This window comes from Taudactylus pleione, unplaced genomic scaffold (assembly GCF_031769625.1).
Source record: "Taudactylus pleione unplaced genomic scaffold, aTauple2 ptg000172l, whole genome shotgun sequence".
Lineage (NCBI taxonomy): Eukaryota > Metazoa > Chordata > Amphibia > Anura > Myobatrachidae > Taudactylus > Taudactylus pleione.
Window position 1 is genome coordinate 9673920 of NW_028284574.1, and position 24294 is coordinate 9698213.

General features: G+C 40.7%; 1 protein-coding gene across 1 annotated transcript; it reads left to right on the forward strand.

Annotated features, from left to right (window-relative positions):
• The first annotated feature begins 498 nt into the window (after positions 1-498).
• GUCA1A (guanylate cyclase activator 1A) lies at positions 499-17996 on the forward strand. The gene is made up of 4 exons (XM_088475458.1): positions 499-904; positions 8020-8169; positions 13656-13746; positions 16264-17996. The coding sequence occupies exons 1-4, from the start codon at positions 707-709 to the stop codon at positions 16440-16442; spliced, it is 618 nt and encodes a 205-aa protein (XP_088331584.1). The 5' UTR covers positions 499-706; the 3' UTR covers positions 16443-17996.
• Positions 17997-24294: the final 6298 nt, after the last annotated feature.

Genomic DNA, 24294 nt, shown 5'->3' on the forward strand with positions numbered 1-24294 from the left:
CTGATAGTTTCACTTTAAAACCAAAATTGCTGCATAGTAAATTTACCTGTTAGAGTGGATTCTGGTTAACTTGTAACTTGATGGGATAGTTGATTCAAGATTATATAAGCTGTGTCCTAAATGTGGCAAGAACATTTCATATAAGATTTATTCTTATTGTTGCTAGCCAATAAGGCTAATTGTATTATAACAATTGTTAGGCAGGGAAAGAAGCAAAGATAATTTTATTTGATGCTATTGTTGGAGCACTCATAGGTCATTAACAATGTCAGAGCCAGATCCCCGATTAAAAGATTACAGCTCTTTCCAGTGGCATTCTACACCTACTCTAATCTTATTTATCCTTAATCATTGCACGCAGTTCCTTGGAGTCTTTTTTTCTATGTATTTCTTTTCCGCTCTTCGAATTCGACATTAGGGCTTCCCTATATGAGGAGCTCTGTGATTGGCCAACAATTAATGATCTGCTTACTTAGTTTTCAGTTGGGAGCGACTTGCTCAAAGACTTTGGAAGAGCACATACATGGGACCTCTTGCTCCCTGGGACCTAATTTGAAAAAAAGTCTATATTACAAATCAAGACAGTTTATTTTTTTTAAAAGGTTTCTCTTAAAACAGAAGGGTTTTTAGGAAAAACATTGTGTGGAACAGCTTTTATACACAGTTATACATAATCCTTTAAGTGACTCTCACGGACAAACAAAAGATGGGGAACATGGATGGGAAGACTGTGGAGGAACTAAGTGCCACAGAAATCCACCGATGGTATAAAAAGTTTATGACGGAGTGCCCATCTGGCCAGTTGACCCAACATGAATTCAAACAGTTCTTTGGTCTCAAGAACCTTAGCCCAGCATCCAACCAATACATTGAACAAATGTTTGACACATTTGACTTTAATAAGGTAAGTTGTCTGTCCCTTTTATTGGGTATAGTAATGTATAATAAACTTATAATGATGATAACACTTTTTGCTTGTTTGGTGCCGTAAGTCATTGGACAAAAAAATACAGTCAGTAAATACAGACATGTTATAACAACAAATGATTCTTATTGTGTAAGAGTCAAACGTGTGCATGCACAATTTGTCCAGTGTTGACTTGTAACGTGAATCCCATGCAGAATTAACAACAGGGCACCTGGGGAGGTCACCCGCTGCCCCTACACATACTGCATCAACATCACCAGTTTGGGAGGCACTGTGGTATATGTGTAGTGGGTTTCTATGTGGTATAATGTGAACTGAGGGCAGTACAGTGTGCTTAATACATTTGTGGTGCTCAGAGTATTTGCACATTATACATTGTAATAACACTGCCAGTATATTATATTGACATTTTTATTGGTAGGAGCCCCCGCAAATTGTTCTGGGACTCTCACAAACCTTAATGTGTGAGTCAGATATCAGATGCTTTTAACTAGGACACAATAATATGCTAATATATATATATCTATATATATATATATATATATATATATATGAACACAAGGGACAAAGTCCTAAGGCCTCACCACTAGAATTATTTCCTTGTATGTAGTTAGCTCAATATGCATCTTTGGTTGCAAGTGATAGGGAACAAGGTCAATGTGAAAATGAAAGTTTTATTATAAATAGAATGTATCTAATGTTTTTATAAGTAGTAAAAGTATGCACATAGAGCTTTATCTCTCTACATATTTGCCTTAACACATATGTGCATGCTAATATACTCCTTGATCTGCAAAACCTGCATTAAATATCATACACAGCAAATGTGGTTACCATCATACCATTTATTGTCCATCCTGACCAACATCTCTTAGATCTCAGGTGCCCAAAACAGCCTAATTGGCCATGAAACAACACAAAATAGTGCAACCCTCAACCTAATTGTAATATGCAGTAGGAAAATATTTGCTTGGCACAATAGTGTAATTACACTTGAAAGAAACATATTGGAGAAATCCACTCAATAATGATAGCCACAGAAGTCTGTTTACTTAAAATAATTTTGGTTAACACCACTTACTAGAATACATATTGATGATTTAAATATATTTCTTCCTGAAATTGGCAGTTAAAGACTCATATATATATATATATATATATATATATATATATATATGTTGCTATGATATACAGACATAAAAGACACTCCTAAGCAACATTTTTGAACACACATTGCAGTTTTCGTTGTGTTCATGGTTACAGATGTTAGTGTGTAGAGTGTTAGTTATTTGCAACAACAGATTCTATCTAAATGCAATAGATAATCAACCAAATTATTATGTGTGTAGCCTAGAGATATATCAGAGTGTGCTTAAGTTTGACAAGGATTTCATCCTACCAAGGTAATACATTCCACCACAAAGTAACACACTCACCAGGAAGGCAAGTTGTTTGTTAAGGGAAGAATGTACCTTAAAAAAATAAAAAAATAAAATAAAAAAAGTGTTATACAATATAAAGTATGGTTATCTTTTCATTGTCATCTATAAAAAGTAATGATGTACATGCGGGGAATGGAATTTTCCATCCCTTACACAAAAGCATAACATTACAGTAAACAGCCAAATTACAGCAAATTCCATGGTAATGCTGTGGCTCTTTACATAAGATAAAGAGAACTGGTAAAAGAAAGTTTGTTGCAGTAATTAGTTGCTTTGCTCCACATTAACCTTTACTCTAATCTTGCAACCACAATAATAGTTGAACTTAATAATTATTATTTGGATTTTTGGGAAAAGTGATGTAAAGTCATGAAAAGGAGATACTAAAAAAAAGTCAATGTTTTGGAAATGAGAAATAGGGGTTATGTTCATTGTAAATTGTCACATACATTTTTATTATCAGGTCAAATGATCACAAAGAGAGACTGGGGTAAATATAATAGCCTGCATATTGTAGGCAGCTATGAGATTTTGTCAATTTAGTTGCTAGATTTAATATTTAAAACACAAGACTAGGTTGATTTTGCATTTTAAGATTTTGCAGCTTTAAATATAGAGGCTACTGTAAATCAACATAATATTGTAACTGCCTGCAACTGCATTGACCCCATTATCTCTGTTATAGTATCCCTTCAGCAGTACAGCAAGGAGAGAGCCTAAAGCTTGGTACACACTTGTCGATATATTGTTTGCTGGGATGACGAACGACATATATTCGCTAGTGTGTTCACCCAATATGTCTGTGAACGATATCATTCACAGTCATATCAGGTCGGCCCTGCACGGGTGATGCCAATATACATTCAGATATATCAGTATATCTGTACACCCAATATGTTTGTCAGTAACGCTGTTAACAGACAAATCAGATTAACCCTGCAACACAGGTGATACCAATATATCATCCAGATATAACGCTACCTACCAACCACCCATACACTGGCCGCAGATACCGTCGACATTGACATCACAACTGGGCTGGCAAACTGTCCGTCCAGTTGTGTTTTCTGACCAGACCTATCGAGCGGCCATTAGTCAGTGTGTATGCTGTAGCTTACCAAATCGCCCGCTCAGTCGGCGCAACAAGTGTTCAGCCGCTTGGTCGCTCAAGTGTGTATCCAGCATTAGACATGCTTATTGGACACAGAATAATGTATTGTTTTGTTTTAAATGGTTACAAAAACTCATTGCTTTGCAATATCAAAGAAAGTTAAGAAATGCCAATTATTTCCACATAATAAGTTATTTAAAAAAAAAAGTACCTATCTCAACAGGATGAATGCAATCGATTATCTAGTGTTAGCACAAGTTGAAACAGGACATTTTTTAAGCTTCTAATCTGCCATATACACACTTCCTCTTATGCTTTGAAGTAATAAGTAACAAATTCAGCTTATTTAACACATACAACCATTATCAATAGCACACATTTCTTTCCTAACCCTTTCATGTTCCTGTAAATGGCTATAAGGCCTAATGAATCATGCAATTCTAAGGGGAGTATCCAATTAGCTCAGAAATGTTTTCGGGTTTAAAAAAACAGGGTTTTTTCGTCGATGTTCGGGTCTCTTTTTTTCATGCCATCCAATTAAACCCCATTTATTACGCATTAAAATGTTCTGTTTTTCTCACAAAAATACATAGAATCCAAAGAAAAGTAGCAGACCTATGTATTTTCTCTGCCGCGATCAGGAGCTCGAGCCAAGCTTTTGCCCTTCTGCTCCACGGGAGGTTTCTGTCCCCCTTAACTCGCCTTAGGACACCTGCGTTACGGTTTGACAGGTGTAACCAAATTTGGTTTTGCCTGAGGCAGGCAAAACCAAATCCCTGATAAGTTCCGGCCTTGGGGCTAATTGGATAGCCCCGGTGCGAGGTACTGTAATTAGCCGCTGTAATTTACCGCGGCTAATTGCATACTTCCCTAAGTAAGCAGAAGTCATTTTATTTCCACATAGAGGTAATTAAAACTGAGTCTGCTGTTATATTCTAAATATCTTCAATTCCGTAAAAGACTTTGCACCTTGAACTAATTTTCATCATTTGTGGGGTACATTTAGGAAACTGAATCACAGGCAATTAAAAATATGCTGACAATAAAATATTTTCTTTGATTATTTAAGCTACATACAGTATATAAGAAACACATTTAGAATATGATTGCTGGTGTATGTTAGTGTGACTACAACTGTAATAGAAATTGTGAATACAAATATATTTCTGCACCATCATCAGGTCATGTTTTCTGGATTTTTTTAATGGACAGGTGAGTTCATCTTTTTTTAGCTGGGTCAGTAATTATCCTACAGAGAGAAATCCTGATATTATGACCTGTTAGGGATACATGATTGAGAACCACTGATCCATGATTACATGATAGCTGATAGCTAGTGATGGTAATGGTGTTGTGTCAATCAAAAAGTAACATGCAGGATACTAAAACTATCAAACTCACTGCAGTATACACTATACTGCAGTGAGTTTGATAGTTTTAGTATCCTGCATGTTACTTTTTGATAGGGAAGGAAAGCAGTAAACATAACACGGTACATTGCTGAGGGGTAATTTGATAAAATAGGTGCTCTACCTGCACCAGAGAGATTAATGAGACTAAACAGTATAAAGTATTAGGGCCTGTCCATGGTTTATGGTTGGAAGTGAATATTTACTGAAATTTCTGTATTATGAAATCCTTATGTTATAAAGGTAAATTGTAGTTTCTAGAGCAATATTATGACATTACTGCATTGTAATAAAGCTTAGGTGTAACTCTCAGACATATATTCAGCAGAATAATAAAGAGATTCCATATTTTTTTCACAAAATGACATAAGAAATGAAGAGGGTTTCTGATCCTGATAGATCTAAGAAAGGCCCTGATTCAGCAAGGATTGCAATTGCAAAGATGCACGCAGGCAGCTTTGCAATTGCGATCATTGCAATAATGCATATGCAGCAGGAGGTGTATGACACCCCTTGCTGCATTTGTGACCCCAGAACTCCAACGGAGGTTGCAGGCTGGGATCACCTTCATGACCATCCAGGGGCGCCGAGAGGGGGGGAGCAGGTACAATTTACCGGGGCCCGGACTTCCAGAGGGGCCCGGCGGAGGCCCGGGTCTGGCGCCGCCACCCCCTTCCTCCTGACTATCTCGCAGCAGCCCAGCACACAGCATGCTGGAATGCAGTGGGAGACTGCTGTGGCTGCCACAAGCAATCTCCTATGCCGGAAGGGGGAGCGATAACACTGATCGCGCCCCCCCCACCCTGGTGTGGTGCCGGGCTGAGGGGCTCACTGCGCTGTTTTTCTACCTCCCGCGATTAGGCCATGCCCCCTCTTTACCGGGGCCCCACGGCGCTCTCAACGGCCCTGCGACCATCGGTGGTCGATGGTCGTGGTAGTGGGCGGCGCCGGGCCTCTGGCCAGGGAGCAGAGCCAGTGCTGTGTGCCGGACAGACAGCAGGGAAGTATGCAGCTTTCCTGCTCTGTTCGGCTTGCCGTACAGATAACTCCATCCTCAGATGGCGAATCTGTACCGCAGGAGAGGAAAGTTGAGCTTTCTGTTCCTTTATAGATCGTACTCCCCATACAAAAGTATGGTGAGGCGATGCAGGCATGGAGCGGGGGTGCCGCTGCAGAAGTAATAAGCTTCTCCACGGTAAACTTGCTCCATAAATTGCACAAAGCTGAAAAGAGCCCTGATAACAGCTAAACAGGACTTCATGAATAGACCCCATAGTTACATAGTTCCTCAATCTCCACCAACAAGTCATACCTCAAAGATGTCACCTCAGTGATACCTCTCGTTATGACTTCCCCAACGCATTCATAATTTTTTCCTATGTAGCATAGCTCCCACCAGTCCTGGGCTGGGCAGCACAGTCGTAGTGTGAGTGACAGACTCACTCACCCATGATTGGCACATTAGTCCCAATATGATAGGGACGTGTAAATAGCTGCACATGCGAATAGCAGAAAATTGTGTTTTTATGCAAAAAATACTCCTAGCGGGACATGGCTTTGCCGATGGTATCATAGGGCTCCTTGTCTTATCCCTTATGTGGGCCATACAACAGCGCCATTCTGATCGACCAACCATGGACATCGATGAGCAGCTATCCGTCCACAGATCAGGGAAAAGCAGCATATTAAAAATACCTGACTTGCTGATCCCGATAATTTTTTGGTCGGGATCAGCAAATAGAGGATATCAAACATGATGGATTTCCGCGACTCCGGCGTCTGCAAATTAGAATCAATTGATGAAATCTATCGTAGATGTATGGGCCTCATTACTCATATATCATTTCACCTGGGCTAGGACAACAAAGTTATTCATGCTCAATGTATGAGAGGAACATTTCAATGGGCTCTGATCTACCCAAGAACATCATGTTGTTTATTAGGAAACATTTTTTACTAGTAAGGAAGCTCTTGTTATGCAAAAAATTAGCTTAATTTGCTCAAAAATGTTGTTACATACTTTCAACATAACGTCACCAGGAGCTCTAGAAGGAAATACTCATATTGGCCCTGAAGTGATATAATAAGACACATGCTTGCAAAAAGGATGTACAGTACCGAAATAAGGTTGAGAAGGTATTGAGAGAGCTCTTTGCTTTTACCCATCATGAGATGTTTCTTGTGTGACACCTTGGTAATGAGACACCTTTTTATAGGCCATCAGTCGGGGATGCAGTCTGGAAGTCGACGGTCGAAATGCCGACCGCCTGCTTCCCGATTGTCAAATTCCGGCAAGGTACTAATGACAGGTGTCGAAATCCCGATGCCTGTCATTAGACTTACACCGGGAACCCGACGCCCGGCGAAGGTAAGCCGTGGGGGGAGGAGGGTTAGGTTTTAGGGCTCCCGGGGGGACTTAGCATTAGGCACCCCCCATGTAGGGTTAGGATTAGGCTGCTGGGAAGGGGGGTTAGGTTTAGTCACTTAGAGGGGGGTTAGGGTTAGGCACTAGGGGAAGGTTAGGGTTAGGCACCCCTAAAGGAGGGTTAGGGTTAGGGTAGGGAGTAGGGTTAGGGGTACTTACCTAAATTAGTGATTGGGATAGTCACCCCTGCCAGGCTTCTACTGTCAGGATTACAACCGCCGGCCATGAACCAGCTTATATTAATTGCACTGACAAGGGGCAGGATTGCGTTCTAATTACTGATAGTTTTCAGCTGGTGCCTAGGCTTTCCATGCCTTTTCGCACCTCCCTTTCTTCATGTGTTCAAAACTTTTTCCCTGTGTCATTTCACATTATTACACATGACTCACTTTATGGACATCAATGGTTTGATTTCTTGCATGTGTTGATTGTATGGGTTGTTGCTGACTTTTGGTGAACATTTCATTACAATAGCCCCATTACAAATATATTTACTGAGAAAAATTTTGATGTGTTCAATACTTATTTTACCTGCTGTACATATCTATACATACATTTCTGTAATTTATTCTCCCTGATCTTTTTTTATGTAAGTTGCAGAACACAGTCGATTGATGCAGTCACATTTTATGTCTCTGTTTATGCACCAGCCACCCAGTGAAGTGAAATCATACTGAATAATTAAAGACATGTTTGTTTTTTAGGATGGTTACATGGATTTTATGGAGTATGTGGCAGCCCTGAGCTTAGTCCTGAAGGGCAAAGTGGAGCAGAAGCTGAGGTGGTACTTTAAACTCTATGATGTTGATGGAAATGGATGTATTGACAGAGGTGAACTTCTCAATATAATCAAGGTGAGTAAGGAACTATGACAAATGTTATCTCTATAGTCCCCCTCCTTTATCAGCAGTGAAACTGTCACTATATCAGCATTTGTGACTGGGGTCCAATGTTGTGTGGGGTATCTGCTCTGGAAGCCACCATTGTGCTCTCTGGAGCATATGTGGGGAACTGGACATGCATTAAGCATTGAGCTCCATTAAGGTGAACCAAAAATCCTAACTAGTGCTCCACTGAGCATACATCAGCACTCCGTGCATGCCTGGGTACTGCTAATTACCTCCCTGTACTTAACCATACTTAGGACCCCATTTATCAATGAAGGCAAATACCAGCAGAATTTTTTGTTTAGTTTCACTATGATACAAACGAAAAATCCACTGGTATTTACCAAAACGTACCCCTCTGACGAGGTCCCGCGAAGTCCTCCTCCTGTGCAAGATCCTCTGCTGGGCTGCTGGCAGCCTAACACTGCCAGCAACGTGGCTCCGGTGTTCTGCGCATGTGCATGACACAGGTACCCGGCAGTGCCTGGAAGGCTTGGCTTTAGCCGGAAGGGCAGCGCCAGGTCCCCATTGCCGTCAATGGGGACCGCATTGCTCTTTCCATCTAAAGATGGTGAGAACGATGCTGTGACAAACAGTGGTAATCTTAGATTACTGCTGTTTGTTAAATCCAGAAACAAGGACATAACCCCTAACGATACTGGATCAGAACCTCTATATACCCCTGCCTGTACCTTCTAAAATCCTTCCTATAAACCTCTAAGGATGACGCTAATTTGCGTATACAGTCATACAGTAAATAAAGACTTAGGCCCTCATTCAGAGGCGGTCGGAGGATGCAAGCGGTCGGTCAGGAACTGGGCGGCCGCTTGCATCCTGACCGGCCGCCTCTGTTTCGGTTGTTAGGCTGTGGGTTTACACCCACAGCTCTAACGACCGCTAGGATGATGGTCGCGATGGTCATAGACCATCGCGACCATCGGGGCTTACGACAAGACCCTAGGGTAGGGTCTCACTTGTCGTAAGCCCCGGAGAGCTTCAGGCTCTGTCAGAGCCGGAAGCTCTCCACTGACATCACTAGTGATGTCAGTGGGGCCTACCCCCAAATGGCAGGCGTTCCCATGGGAATGCCTCCGTTTGAGCTGCCACCCCCCCGGCCCACCTTCCAAATGGGGCGAGCTGTCAATCAACATCGACAGCTCGCCCCCTTTGGAAAGAGACCCGCTACGACTGGCGCTGTCGGTCGTAGTGGGTCTCATGCATGCGCACGAAGGAGCCGGCTCCCTCGTGCGCATGCGCACTGGAAAAACGTTGAGGCGGCCGTGCGGTCGTAGACCGTACGGCCGCCTCTGAATGAAGCCCTTAGACCTGGAATCTGTGGTTCCAAAGCACAAATATTATTCAAGTAAAAGTTCAGACAGTTACACGCAATTGATCCAGACACAATTTAGGCACAAAAGGATTTATACAGACCCAAGTACAGTATACATACGCAGCGCTTCTGGACCCGAAGATAGGCATCAGCAAGAGACCCCTCGTCATTCAGCATTCAGCACGAAGACTAAGAACCCAGTGTTTGAGCACATATATTTATACCCCCCCAGAATAAACAGGACAATAGAGAAGTTTGTTGCTGATGTCATTGGTTCCCAGGGAAGAAGCATCTGTTACAGAGCATTTAACAGGCTGGTTCAAATAGACTCTCCCGGCCTCTAACAGCTGGAGATCTTTCCCTTCCCGCCCCCTGAAACATCATAACAGTTGTTCATGAAATATACATGTAGTTGCTTGTAGGCTCTGCGATCCTTAACTCGAGAATGCATAATGCGATCTCCCCACCGATAACACCAGAATACTGTAAATAGACTACGCATCAGTACGAAACCAAACACGACTTGTTTAGCATGTATAAAACCTTAGTTACCAAATATTTTTATTTCTCAGCATTTAAACTAACTGAACCAACTTAAATCATATACTTTAAAGCTTATTAAGCCTTATGTGTGAATATGTAATGTGTGAGTATTCGGGGGTTTGATATAAGGACGCTAGTTAACTTGGGGCAGATGCGTGCGCATAAATCTAATAAAACAGCGGTTTCATACAAAGTCCTATGCATTCGCTAATATGCGACTAGTTAAAAGCGTAATTGTGTGTATTAATGTGTGTATGAGAAATGGTGAAAGATGCAATCGCATGGTGCTAATAGTATTATCGCCACATATACTAAAATGTGAGTTTATCTAAAATGGCGCTTAGGTGGCCATTCGCAAAATGGCGTCTTGCGATCTCATTTTCAAGATGGCGTCTTGCGGCCAATCGCAAGATGGCGTCGTCGCGATTAAATCTTAAACTGAACTTGTCTCAGCCAATTATTCAGCTTCGACACCCCTTTAGCAAGCACTAAATAGGTTATGCTTCATTGACAAATGGGGAACTTAGGGTTATATTTACTAAAGTGCGGGTTTATAGAAATGGAGGATGTTGCCAGATCAGATTCTAGTTCTAGAAGGTGCTAGATAAATAAGTTGAATCTGATTGGTTGCTATGGGCAACACCTCATTATACCCCGTGTTCCAATTTTTCCCACAGTAGATTGTAAACCCATTGTTATTAACACACTCTATCAAGTACTAAACTGTGACAAGTTTTAAACTGAGAAAATTATTATAAACGACACAAAATAAATATTATTTCCTCCTCCAGGTTTTTATTAAACTCAGTGAAAGAGAATGAGATCAATCTGTACCAAACATATATATGCTGATCATTTTTAATTTTTCACACTCATTAATTAGTGTATTAGTATCATACTTGCCAACTCTCCCTCATTGTCAGGGAGACTGAAATAGTAGCAATCTCCCTGACTCCCTGAAGAGTCTAGCAATCTCCCTGATTGCACCTTACCCACACTACGTAGCTGTTATATAAAAAAAAAAGCAGTTATATACATTCAAATTGGATCATTAGAATCATTTCCCTGCATTGGTTATAAGGTACAATGGGCCTGATTCAGACCCACTCGCGAGCGGCTGTCCGCTCGCAAGTGGGTCGATGGTCTGCACTGAGCATGCGCACGACGGAGGGAGCTCCGTCGTGCGCATGCGCCAGACACGACGAGCGAAGGACTTTCCTTCGCTCGTTGTGTCCGATCAAAGGGGGCGTGCTGTCAATGTTGATTGACAGCACGCCCCCTTTGGTGGGCGTGCCGGGGGCGTGCCTCCCTGACGGGGGCGTTCCCACGGGAACGCCTCCCGTCAGAAGCCGGCCCACTGACATCACTAGTGATGTCAGTGGGAGTGATTTTGGCTCTGATAGAGCCAAAATCACTCCGGAGCTTGCGGTTGAAAACCTCAACCGCAGGCTCCGTCTCGCAATTTCGATGGTCGCGATGGTCACGACCATCGCGGCCATCAAAATGCACGCTCGTATAGCCTGTGGGTGGTGACCCACAGCTATACGAGCGTCCAGGAGGACGCTCCATGAAAATGGAGCCCGGCCCTCATGCAGAGCGTGCGCTCTGCTCAGAGCGTACGGCTCTGAATGAGGGCCAATGATCCCTATGGCTACATGCAGTTTCTGAGAAGTATCGGTATGTTTTCATGAACAAATAGATCTTACTGGCTGCTTTGGGGCTCATTTACTTTTGAAAGTAAGTAAATTTTATGACACACCTCTCAGATGTAGCAGTACACGTCCACTTTACTGCCACGCTCATAGGTGTCACTTTCACAATTGCCCTGAAATGCTTTTTGAAAAGTAGGCAAGTATGGTTATTATTTACCTATATAACGCTGTAAATCACATTGCTGTGGTAACAGTTAATGTCCTACAGGAACTCTGTTTCTCACAACTTAGTAGCACTGTATTTATAAACTCATTCACAGTTTCATAGGTCACACACCTTCATTTGTGGGAGGCTTTTGGCAGGCACTTACAGTAGCTCAAAATGGAAATATTGTGAGTCATTAATCAATTAAGAAAGTGATATCATTCTCAGGGTTTACATTTATAGTAGCAGAAAACTATATAAACATGTTCCCATGTACCATAAGGTTTATTCACTGTTTAATTAACACCTGCAGCTTCCTTTTGGGTGTCAAGCTCAATACGACAATACAATAAGGGTTTACTCCTACTCATCGGTTTGCTATCATAATGTCAACATCAGAATGTTGACAGTTATGATCCCAACATTGTTGAAATGTCAACATGGAACATGTCGATATCAGAAGAATGTCAGCATCCGAAATGCCCACATGTGACATGATGACATTCAGCATAATGCCAGTATTAGGGTTAGGCTTCGGCCTGCGGGGGGAGTGTAAGGCTGCGGGAGGGTAGTGTTAGGTTTGGGGCTAGTGTTAGCATTAGGGCTGTCAGACACCACTGCACCACCACAGCTAGATATAAGTAAGTGCTCTACGCACTACCATGCCCCACTGTTATGTTGACATTCTGAGCATATCAACATGGTCAATGTCTACATGCAGCATGTCAACATTAGGACCAGGTCGACATTCTCATGTCGACAAAAGCTACTGAACCCCTTTTGATCTTGTTAGTGCAGATATAAGGTTCTAGAAAAATAAATATGTAGTGATAGAAATGTCCAGTGTCTAAAACAATGACCTAGACACAGCAAAGGGGGATGTTCACAGAAAACATTATAGAAAATCATGGACACTGGACCTACTCATTATTATTTAGATTGAATGAGTTATTATCCAGGTATTTATTATTTGGTATTTGCAATTTATTGATATGTAGCAATAATGTTTTTTGTAAAGTACCCCTAAAACTATTGTAGTGGACAATAAAAATAACAGTGTGAGATTGTATATTATGAAAGGGATGTGCCTATATGTACTGTATCTAAATTCCTGTAAATTATATACTCAGTGGGCTTGATGTCATGATTTAGAGTAATTGAGTTCTGATGTCATCACTTATGTGTTCATTATAGAAAAGTGTGTGCACATGTGGTAGGGACAGGGTCGGCTCTATCATTAGGCAGCTTTAGGCAGCTGCCGGGATCTGGGGATAACCACTAAGTCTGCCTATCACAATATTAAGGATGTCTATGGCCTTAATGTCGGTGGTGGCTGTGGAATTTAACAGTCGCCACTACCTGAGGGGCTGGAAAGTGGGTATTGTAATGGTGGTTGGGGTCAGTAGGCCGAAGTTTTGCCCAATGTGCCTAGAAACCTTGCACTTGCCTGGGTAGGGAATATAGATTGTAAGCTCCACTGGGGCAGGGACTGATGTTAATGAACAAATATTCTCTGTACAGCGCTGCGGAATATGTTTGTACTATATAAATTGCTGAAATATATAAAATAGGTTTGTGCCACAGTTCCCTCCACCTTTTTTATATAATCCACGGTAGGGAGTGCATTATGCTATATATAACTTACGATGTGTGGCATATGGGATGGAAGCTTATAGATATAGCCCTGACTCACTAATTGATGCCTTGTTATCTTTCTTTTCAGGCCATTAGGGCTATTAACAGATGTAATGATGAGATGACTGCAGAGGAATTCACAGATATGGTTTTTGATAAAATTGACATCAATGGTGATGGTGAGTACATTTTCACCTTTTTTCATGACAATACACTTTAATAAGGTATTTTTTTTGTTGTTATTTACTGATAGCAGTAGTGAGAAACATAGGTCACATACTGCATGACAGGAGTAACATTGTATAATCGTGAAATATAATACAGAATAACAAAAATAATTCCATGACAAATGGACCTATAGTAAATGAGACCTCTATTCATCTGGTAACATAACAGAGCTGCTTCAGTGTGCAAGAAACATTTTCATCCCTTGCACCTGCCAAATAACTCCACTAGAGGTCAATGATATAGCCAGTACTCTCAGTCCTTCTATTAAGTACAAAGGGGCCTATTTAGGTATGGGAATTCCGATGACGGCATACCGACAGGGTTAGGTTAACGACACCTGTCGGTAGGTGTCCTAACCCTCCCCCTCTTCCTACCCTAACCCCCCATCCTCAGTGACTGAACCTAACCTCCCCTCCTAGTGCCTAAACCTAACCCTCCCCCCTTAGTGCCTAACCCTAACTCTCCCCCTAGTTCCTAGCCCTAAACCCTAACCCTCCCCCTAACCCCGCTACTAACCTTCATGATTCCGGCGCCGGGATTCTGACGGGTGACGGGATTCCCGCGCCTGCATTCGGTACACCGGAATCTCCACGGTTGGGATATTGACAGCATCCCTTAACATTATTTATCTGTTTTTTTCCTGATAAATGATTTAATTTGCATTGTTTAGCTTAGACTTACCAGAGCTACTTAATGTTTGCTTGCCTAGAAGCGATTCTGAAAAGTAGCTGTCCCAGCAAAGCATGTTCCCATTGAAAAAACCTTCAGGGAAAGATACCTACAGCTAGTGGAGAATGCTTCTAAAGCTGGGTACACACTATACAACGTATTGTATGTTATATCATTCTGACACAGGTTGTTACAGATTGTAACAATTCATTGTACACATCATATAGTGTGTACGTTCAATCCGTCGTTCATGATGGTTGTTCATAGTGTTGTTGCATCTGCTGTTCTGTACAGCAGATGGGACGATGCAATGAACGACGCGGTGCAGTTACATGCAGCATGTAATGATATATTGTTCCGACGTACACCGGATTGTGCAGGTTGTCACATTGCATTGCACCGTAGCTGGGTCGTAAAAATCGTATATGTGTGTACCCAGCTTAAGTGCTCTCTTCAGCAATACTGTACTGAGTAGGGTCCAACCATTTGTTGGGACCTCTGCCCTAGAGAAGGCTTGGGCTAAGTTGTATGCAATTTATGAGTTTTCAAACTGCCAGACAGCCAAACTTCACCAGTGGTTTGGGTTGTAACTACTGTATAGTAAATCCTGTGGTTTGGAGGAGAAAACTGCAAGTGATGAGTTGCTGCTTGTAAACAGCTGAAAAGAGTGCAGTTTAGTAAATTTCCATCCTGCCATAGAAGGTGGCTAACATCAACTGGGTAAAGCTAAAACTGTTATCCTCGATGTAGCTCTAGCCTCCATTTCCTCCTTTATAGAAAATACTGCTGGATATTTCTACACAAAAAGCATAGCTTGCATAATAAGGAAATTACTTTTTTTTCTGTATTACTATTACATTCCTTTGACAAGAGTTGTTGTTGTAGTACTAGTAGTAGTGTCTTGTTGAAGAGTGCCCTCTCAAGGAAAGTTAAGGAACTATTACCAGTAATTCCTATGAACAATTACAGTAAAGAGCTACAATGTAAAGAATTCTATAATTAATTACATACAATGTAACATTTATGTTAGTTTATGGGTATTTTTATAATATAATCATCTAACCCCCATATTTCACTTTTCAAGGGGCCAGGAAAAATGACATCAAATTCAGGAAACGTCTAAATCAATTCTGAACAGAAGTAACAGTTTAGCAGTTAATAATATGCTCCATGGGGGCCAAGCAGAGGTTTGCGGTCATTAGACCTGGCTAGTGTGATTTAGGGGTCTATTTACTAAGCAGTGTTAGTAGACAGAGTGAAAAGTGATAAGAAAGTGATATGGTGCCAGGCCAGCCAATCAGCTCCCATCTGTAATTTTTCAAACACAGCCTGTGAGATAACAGTTGGGAGCTGATTGCCTGGCACCTTATCACTTTCTTATCACTTTTCACTCTGTCTCCTAACACTGCTTAGTAAATAGACCCCTTAATTTTGACTTGAATAGTTGGAGCATCTCTATGGGCAATTTATATCCTGAAAGATGTTTCTGTCCCTAAAGTACCAACACACACTTTACTCTTGGCAGCAATAGCAACAATTGGTTTAATATTGCACAAGTCCCAAAATGAGTCCAATGCCTGATAATAATTACATTGAATTTGATCGTAGAATCAGACATGTTGGTAAATTAATGTATACAATTACAACTATGGCCTGCAGATGGCAGTAACCAGCCTCAGCGAACAGGAAGAGTACCGGCAACTTTTCCTTTGAGCACTTTGTCCATTATAACTATCTATATGCATGGCTACTCAACTTGAGCCTCGAACCTGTTTACATTTTTGTGTCCTTCATCCCAGGTGAATTATCACTGGAAGAGTTTATGGTGGGTGTGCAGAAAGATGAGCTACTCCTGGAAGTGTTGACCCGCAGTTTGGACCTGAAGCATATTGTCTATATGATTCAGAATGACGGTAAAAGGATGGACATGGCGGAACGACCCCAAAAGGAAATCCTGACTAAAAGTTCCGTCCCCTGAGTCAGCAGAACTTGTGTCTTTATTCCTGGAACTTGCCTGTCACATGCTCTGGATTCAAGCACCACTGCTAAATGGCATGGGACTTCAAACATTGGGCAAACATCACCAAACCCTAGATTTACATAAAGGGTTTATAAATTGCCTAAGAAAATGGCCTCATTAGGGATAGTGTTTCCAATTTGGCACCAGTAACAATTCATGCCGTACACAGGACATTGTATAGTATTTTCTAGTACCAGGGTGACACTTAAGGTGTCTCTTATGATGTACTGTAATTACGGTGAAACAACATAATTCTGCTCATACCATCTACTATTTATGTTTGCCTGGCACATGGTTATTTGTATTTATTTCAAAAGCTACCTGATTCATAACAAAAAACACAGGCATTCAACACTTGTATAGTTTTCCAGCATATAATCTGAAGGTCTGGTATTGATGTGTGTGCTCAGAGCACACATGTATAGGTCATTTTCTATTAACAATGACTGAGAGGATCTGGTAACAGCACTAAAGTGTATTGCATGACACAACGTATGTTATTTACCTTGTGGGTATTTATAATATGTACTGATTACGTATCAGTTTTATTAGGTGTAGAATTATGATGATGATGATGTGACTGATGTAAAATAATCTTTGAACTGAAATATCCCCGGCCCTCTTTCTCAATTTGAGCTTCTTTTTGTCCACTCAAAAATGGAAATGACCAGTGCAGCAGTTATTTCTGTCCCTCTTGTCATGTTCTCATCCAGAGGTACTGCTCCTTGTCGTGTGTATGGGAAAAGCACAGTTCATTGCATCAGATAGTAGGGGGGTAAGGCATTATCGTTTTGATAAAAGGAGCTGGAGGAAAATGGTGTTCCTTACTGAATCTGGGTTAGGCACAATAATGGTCTTCATTTTGCACCAAATACAATGAGATTTGGATGAAATTATATTTTGATGAACATAAAGGGGTGGAAATTGAGAGTCCATCAGGTACAGTACATCCTTATTCCCACAACAACAAAAAATATATTATTTTTGTGCACATCCTTGTCCTTACGATGTCCTGGAGATCAGGATAAGTCAATACTTTCAATGTTATGTCATTGTCCCCATCCAGGTACATTTCATACAGGAATTAGCATCCACAGACATGAAATACTAATGTAATAAAAAGAGTAAAATTCATAAATGCGACACATGAAGAAAATACAGCACCAATGTCTCCTTACTTTCATGATGTGTGTAACACATGTAACACATAGATGAGGTTGAAAGGGACCTTGCAAATAATCTTACAGCTGCATGGATGTTCTTCCAGAACAAAGATCACTCATCATGTGCAACTATGTATGTTCAAGGCGAAGGACTAGGCACATTTCTTCTGCACATTCACATTTTTGCAGTTTTGTGATTTACCTTTTCTGTCTACATTTTGTATAATACTGACTGTTATGGTCTGCTGTCTGTATGCAATAAATACAGTACTAGTGATATCTCGTACAAGGAGAAATGAAAGACAATAAACCTACCTCTTACCATCAATTTACTCTTGATTAGGAAAAATAAAAGGGGTTAGAACAAAATATCAAGAAGACAACTGAGTGCCTGCATCTGTCTGTCTTCCCTAAAGCAATCAGCCAGTTTGTAATCATAATTTTTGTTTGTTTATATTTATTTTTGTATTTTATTCCTCAAAATTGTTTGAAATTATTTTTCTGTTTTGCTGTTTGGTGTTTAGTTGGGAAGGTGAAATTAACAGATCAAAGATATTGATGTAGTGTGAAGTAATAATGGTCTATTACTGTCTACATTACTGTCCTTTGGACAGTATTTACAAAGGATCACAGGGCCTGATTCAGAGCCACTCGTAAGCGGCCGCTCGTTCGTTCCGAGCGATGTTCGCACAACTGCGCATGCGTATGGGTCGTAATGCGCATGCGCCAACCAGTCAGTGCGATTGGAAATCGAGCGCTCGCCAAATAGCGAGTGCCTGCTAATTTGAGTGACAGGATGAGGCGTTTGTGGGTGGTAACAGGGGAAGGTGCTTGAAAACGGGGAGTGGTAATCCAAACGCAGGCGTGCCAAACGGTCAAAACGGGGGTTTTAAGGTTGTGCATAATTAACAAAGCAGCGTCATCGACCACGTCACTTGGTTGTCTCTTAGACTGAACTGTTCGCATGATTGCGGTAGGAAAAACCTACCACAAGCACTGTGAGCAGTTCAGATGCCTTTCGATGTACTCGATTAATCAAATAAATAGCGGAGATGACGTAGGATGCGAACGGCCAGGGGGCGTCTTTACAAAATAGCGAGCGCATGTTTCGTTCGCTCTCTCAGACATAGACGCGTCAACAGACCGCAAAGAGCGAGCGCTCAATTTAAATAGCCGGCCCCTTTTCTGAACGAGCGAGCGCAAATAGCGTCCGGCTCTGAATCAGGCCCACAGTTCAGAACATCTGGTAGAAACATTGTGTGCCTGTAACTGCATGCACAAAGGGCAATTTTGTTGGGTTATTTGGCCATTTTTAAGATTCAGATGAACAACAACTACAAAGTCAAATAATATAAAGCAATAACAAATAAATCATGGATCAGCATGCCAAAAAATTCAGTCTATTTAAATAATAGAGTGTGATGACTCTATATTGGAAATCAGCTTATCAAATCTTATTAGTGTATGCCCAGCAAAGTGCCAGTTTTCCACTTACTTGGACAACTGGCGAATAGCTGAGATCCAAAAAACATAGAAACGGCCCCACTAATTATGAATATTAACTAGACTCTGCGGTCAATTGAAAATACAGAAGGGGTAGCTGAGACAATGGTCAAAGGCCCTAGAGAACAAAATGGAAATTGGAGGATTGTGCAGGTCAGGATAAAATTTGAATGGAAGCTGGAGGTCTACTTTGAAAATGTTTGCTCACGCTCATATTCCAAGGTGAAAAATTGTTACCGGAATTGTATCTAGTCATTCTGCTGCTTGAGGTGGCCTTGTCTCAGCCTTTCCACAAACTGTACAAATTGTATACGACTTCCAGAATTGCACATAAAGCGGTCCTAATTGCAACCGATTTCTGTTCTCAAATATAAATACAGATGTTCACTTGTATTCAGAGTCGGCTGTATCTATCTGCCGCACTGCTCCCATTCTTCCACTTCAGAAAGTAGCCGTCACTATCAGCGCACATTTGCATCCGCCCTATCTTCAGTGCAAGAGATCATTCTGAAGCTGATTGATGTCTATGAACGGTTCCAGTGCCTGCCACGCCCTCTGAGAGCATGATGTCATGATGTCACACTGAGGGGGTGGGGACATTAGCAGCGGGAAGTACGGCACTGCAAGGGTCATCCTCAGGATGCTACGGGTGGCATTGCATGGTGCTTGGACACTCTTGGTGGTACTGCAACAGCAGTACTGGCTGTAGAATGCCATTCCAGGCACCCTACTAGGCAGATGCTGGGCCGTGGGGCAGCAACAGTGCCGCCTCCAGGGCCCTGGGCAACAGCAATACTTGCACATCCCTAGTAATGGGCCTGTAAGCTCCCCTTTTGTCTATAATTCCATTTACATGCTCATGACATGCCCACAGCAAATCAGATACATGAACACCTTATTTCACCCACCCAATCACAAGTAGAGATGCAACTGAGATTTGTACAACTACGAATCGCTTGTGATTGCTGTAGGTTATGTAGGCAGGCTCTTTACTAAAAATCGCAAGATCAATCTACAGATAGACGTATGTGCAACTCTGACATGTATACAATGTTAAAGACAAATAATCATTATCAGGTCTACCAGCAATATAAAACTAAAAAAAATGGGTCCCATCCAGTGTATCCAGACACATGGTTTCTCTTGTTGTGTTCTGTATCTGGAACGATCTGCACTGTACATGATTGGCTGGTTATGCCATCCTAAACCAGCACTATGATCACGATAACCCACAAATCACAATTATGCAAGATTATAATAGCTTGTGCCAATTCTATACCAATGAACTTTTACTGAGGGTCCTTCTGTCAGCCTAAAAGATTTCCCATTTTTTTAAGTGAATATATACTACTATCATTATACGAATGTAAAGTGTTCTCCTATATCATGTCTTATAGTATACAATGTTTCATGCAAAATTTGAGAGCCTTAACATTGCACAGTAGTGTTTCCTATACCTTGGGAAACATTTTCAGCGAATTGTGGTTTTTCTTAGAATAGCTCCACAGCACTACAAATGTACATGTCTCTATCAGATGAAATAGTTCTGATGTTGGCAAGTTCCCTGGCAACTTATTAATATTGTTGTTAATATGTTACCTATTTATTGTTAGTAATCACAGTGTGTCAGTGAACATCTGGGGCATTGCCTCCTCATTTGTTTTAATCATTACCTATAGCAGACTTCCTCAAACTGTCAGATTTATCTCCCAATTCTGTTGCTAATGACAGCCATGATATTCAAGGGTGTATAGGGAGGGGCCCTGGACAGCGCACCCTAGCTTTAATATATAGGGAGGTGCTGCTATGCTTGAGACTTACATTGTCACACACAAAAAAGGGTGCAGAAGCACACTCTGTAATAAATTCTGCAATTCAAGTAAACTGAGGTACTTAGCATCATTTTAGCCAAAAATATGGGCCTGTCAAACATGTCCAGATGACCTCAATAGGTAGGTCCCTAAAATGGTACAAGTCAAGGGCACGCGACCCCCCGGACCGGTACAACCAAACCATCCCAAGGCATCACGCTAGTGAGTGATAGCAATTAAAGGGGGAGATGTACTAAGCTCTGGAAAGTGATACATTGGAACGTGATAAACTACCAGCCACTCAGCTCCTAACTGTCATCTTACAGGCTGTGTTTGAAAAATGACAGTTAGGAGCTGAGTGTTTGGAAGTTTATCACTCCAATTTATCACATTCCAGAGCTTAGTACATCTACCCCAAAGTGTTAATGATTGTTAGATATTAAAAAAGCTACAGCTATGTGTGAGGAGTCTATATGAGTGAGAGGTGGTAATAAGGGTGATAGAAGTGTAACATAGATAAGTACATCAGTTTGACTTCAACTGCAAAATGTATTATAGAGTATATGATATTTAAGGATGCTACTACCTTTGTTACTGGCCTTTCTTACCCACGTAAGGATTCTAAATAAGGCTGAAGTTATCCGATCAAGAGAAATCCATTTCTATTGGATTACCTCTCCTCTAGAGGTGAAGTCAAGTTTGGAAGATGTACAAAGTGTATTAACAGTGTCTTGCCCACACAGGAAGATGAAAACATTTATCACAACCAAGTGGAAAGAAAATTAAGAATCTTCAACGTTAAAATGTATTAATCCAGTGAGAATTCAAATAGAATATTCACTCTTTGATCTTACTTAAATGTATTCCTTAAATTGTGAAGGCAGAACTGAAAGTACAATTAAGTGAATGTACTTTAGGTAATAATTTAATAACCTTAGGGTTAAATTTAATAAGCAGAAGTTCTGGCTGAGGATTTAAAAAGGCTATTATATGAAAATAAATAAACTCCTGGTTTTGCGTTTAATATTATTGCCTTTTAAATCTCATGTACAGACTTGACAACAAGCGGCAGTTTTTAAAAGTTGGCACGTAGCAAATATACCCCTTAATTGTTTTCAGATTAAACCTTGGAAAATATTTTATTATTATTATTATTATTATTATTATTACTACTAATATTAATAATATAATTGTAAATATAATAACAATGTTACGTTACTATTTTAGAAAAGCAATTATTTTAATGCAGACCTATTTATTTAAACTTTTTGCACTATTGACTGAACATTTCTGTAAGAATAGCTGCATAAATACATAAGGAGCAGACTTTATTGCAGAAGCAATTGAATAACTTCCCCAGTAACCAATAGGTAGAAATGTTAAACCTCAACCACATGTATAATTATTGTGCACAGTATTGGGTATATCAATTTGAAGAAAAAAAATTCTATTTATATTCATGGAAATGTATCCATACAAGGAAGTGTAATGGAAAGATATATAATATATATGAGTAGATATACAGTAAGTGGCAGATAACTATTATGCACACTGACTTTTGGGTTATCGGCAGGCTAGAGTGACACTTTTTGCCGCCCAGGCTGCTTTTGTGTCCCTTCCACCATTTCAGTAGTTCATCATGATACCAAACCTCTTTGGATCCTTTCTACTGTATATAATATAAATACATTGAAACATCTAATCTCAACCTAAGCATATTTAAGGCGTATCTCTTACCTATTCAATGTTAATGAGCTTTTGAGCCCCTAATTTATGAATGGACATATAACATAGAATTAGGATAAATGGTTCAGTCAAACAACAATGTCATGTTTAATATATCTCATAGATGTACTAAGCTCTGGAAAGTAATAAGTTGGAGAGTGATAAACTACCAGCTAATCAGCTCCTGTCATGTTACAGGCTGGGTTCGAAAAATGACAGTTAGGAGCTGATTTATTGGTAGTATCACAATGTATCACTTTCCAGAGCATAATATATCTGGCCCATAGTATCATCTATTTCTCATGTGATTACCAGTACAAAGGTTTGTATTAACAATAGGGCTACGTATGTAAAACGCATTTAAGTTTTATGTGTGAATGTGCCCCCTATTTGTATAATATGTACATAGTGAAGGATTCATATACAATATACATTAATGTTGAAAGTGAGCAGAATGCTCTTCCCACAGCCCTGCTGCCTTAGACTTCATCCGGAATGGTTCATATCCCGATGCCGGCAGCCTGAAGGGAGAAGATCCCCATAGGGCAGGTAAATACTCTATCCCTACCCCTCTCTCCCCTAACCATCCCTTAGTGATGCCTAACCCTAACCTCCCCCCTAGTGCCTAACCCTAACCTCCCCCCCAGGGGTGCCTAACGGTAATCCCCCCCCCCAAAAGCTAACCCCTAACCCCGCTACGGTCTTTAAACCTAACCCTCCCCCCAGCGGCTAACGCTAAGGGTGCCCAGACTTACCTTGTTCGGTCTGGCATCCTTCGGCGTTCCAGCGTCAGGATTAAGATAGGCATCGATCTTTATCTTAACTCCTTTGTCAGAATTCGGATGTCGGTATTAAGACCGCAAAACTACATCCCCCTCATCCTATGTGACTCTTCCACAAATCATGGCCTGGCTGTTACAGTTAGTTTAAAAATGTTCATTTGATACTATAATTTTTTCACAAACATGATATATTTTAGTGCTTTAGGGTTACATAACTAAGGGACTAATATGTGTCACAAGTGATCCTGAGTGACCTGTTATCTGTTTCCCCTATTGCTCTTCTCAGTTGCTGCAATGTAAAACAATCTCCTCCATAGTACACTGCTTTGTGTTTATCACCCACTGTACAAATATTTTGCCCAAACTTGATTTCATATGTGTAAAATAGATACTTTAATATTGTCATCCCTTCATATGCCCATAATTTGGGACAAATCTCCGTTTTGCAGTCAGGTTATTTGTTGGACAACTCCCTGGAAACAAACTTTTGTTCATATTTTTAAGCCTGGTTATAGCTCTGTTTACAGGTGCTTTCTTAAATTCTGTATATCACACCATTGCATCAAAGTTACCAGATACAGTGCATCTGGAAAGTATTCACAGCGCTTCACTTTTTCCACATTTTGTTATGTTACAGCCTTATTCCAAAATGGAATAAATACATTTTTGTCCTCAAAATTCTGCACACAATACCCCATAATGACAATGTGTAAAATGGTTTTTTGAGATTTTTGCAAATTTAAAAAAAAAACCTAAGAAATCATATGTACATAAGTATTCACAGCCTTTGCTCAATACTTTGTTTATGCACCCTTGGCAGAAATTA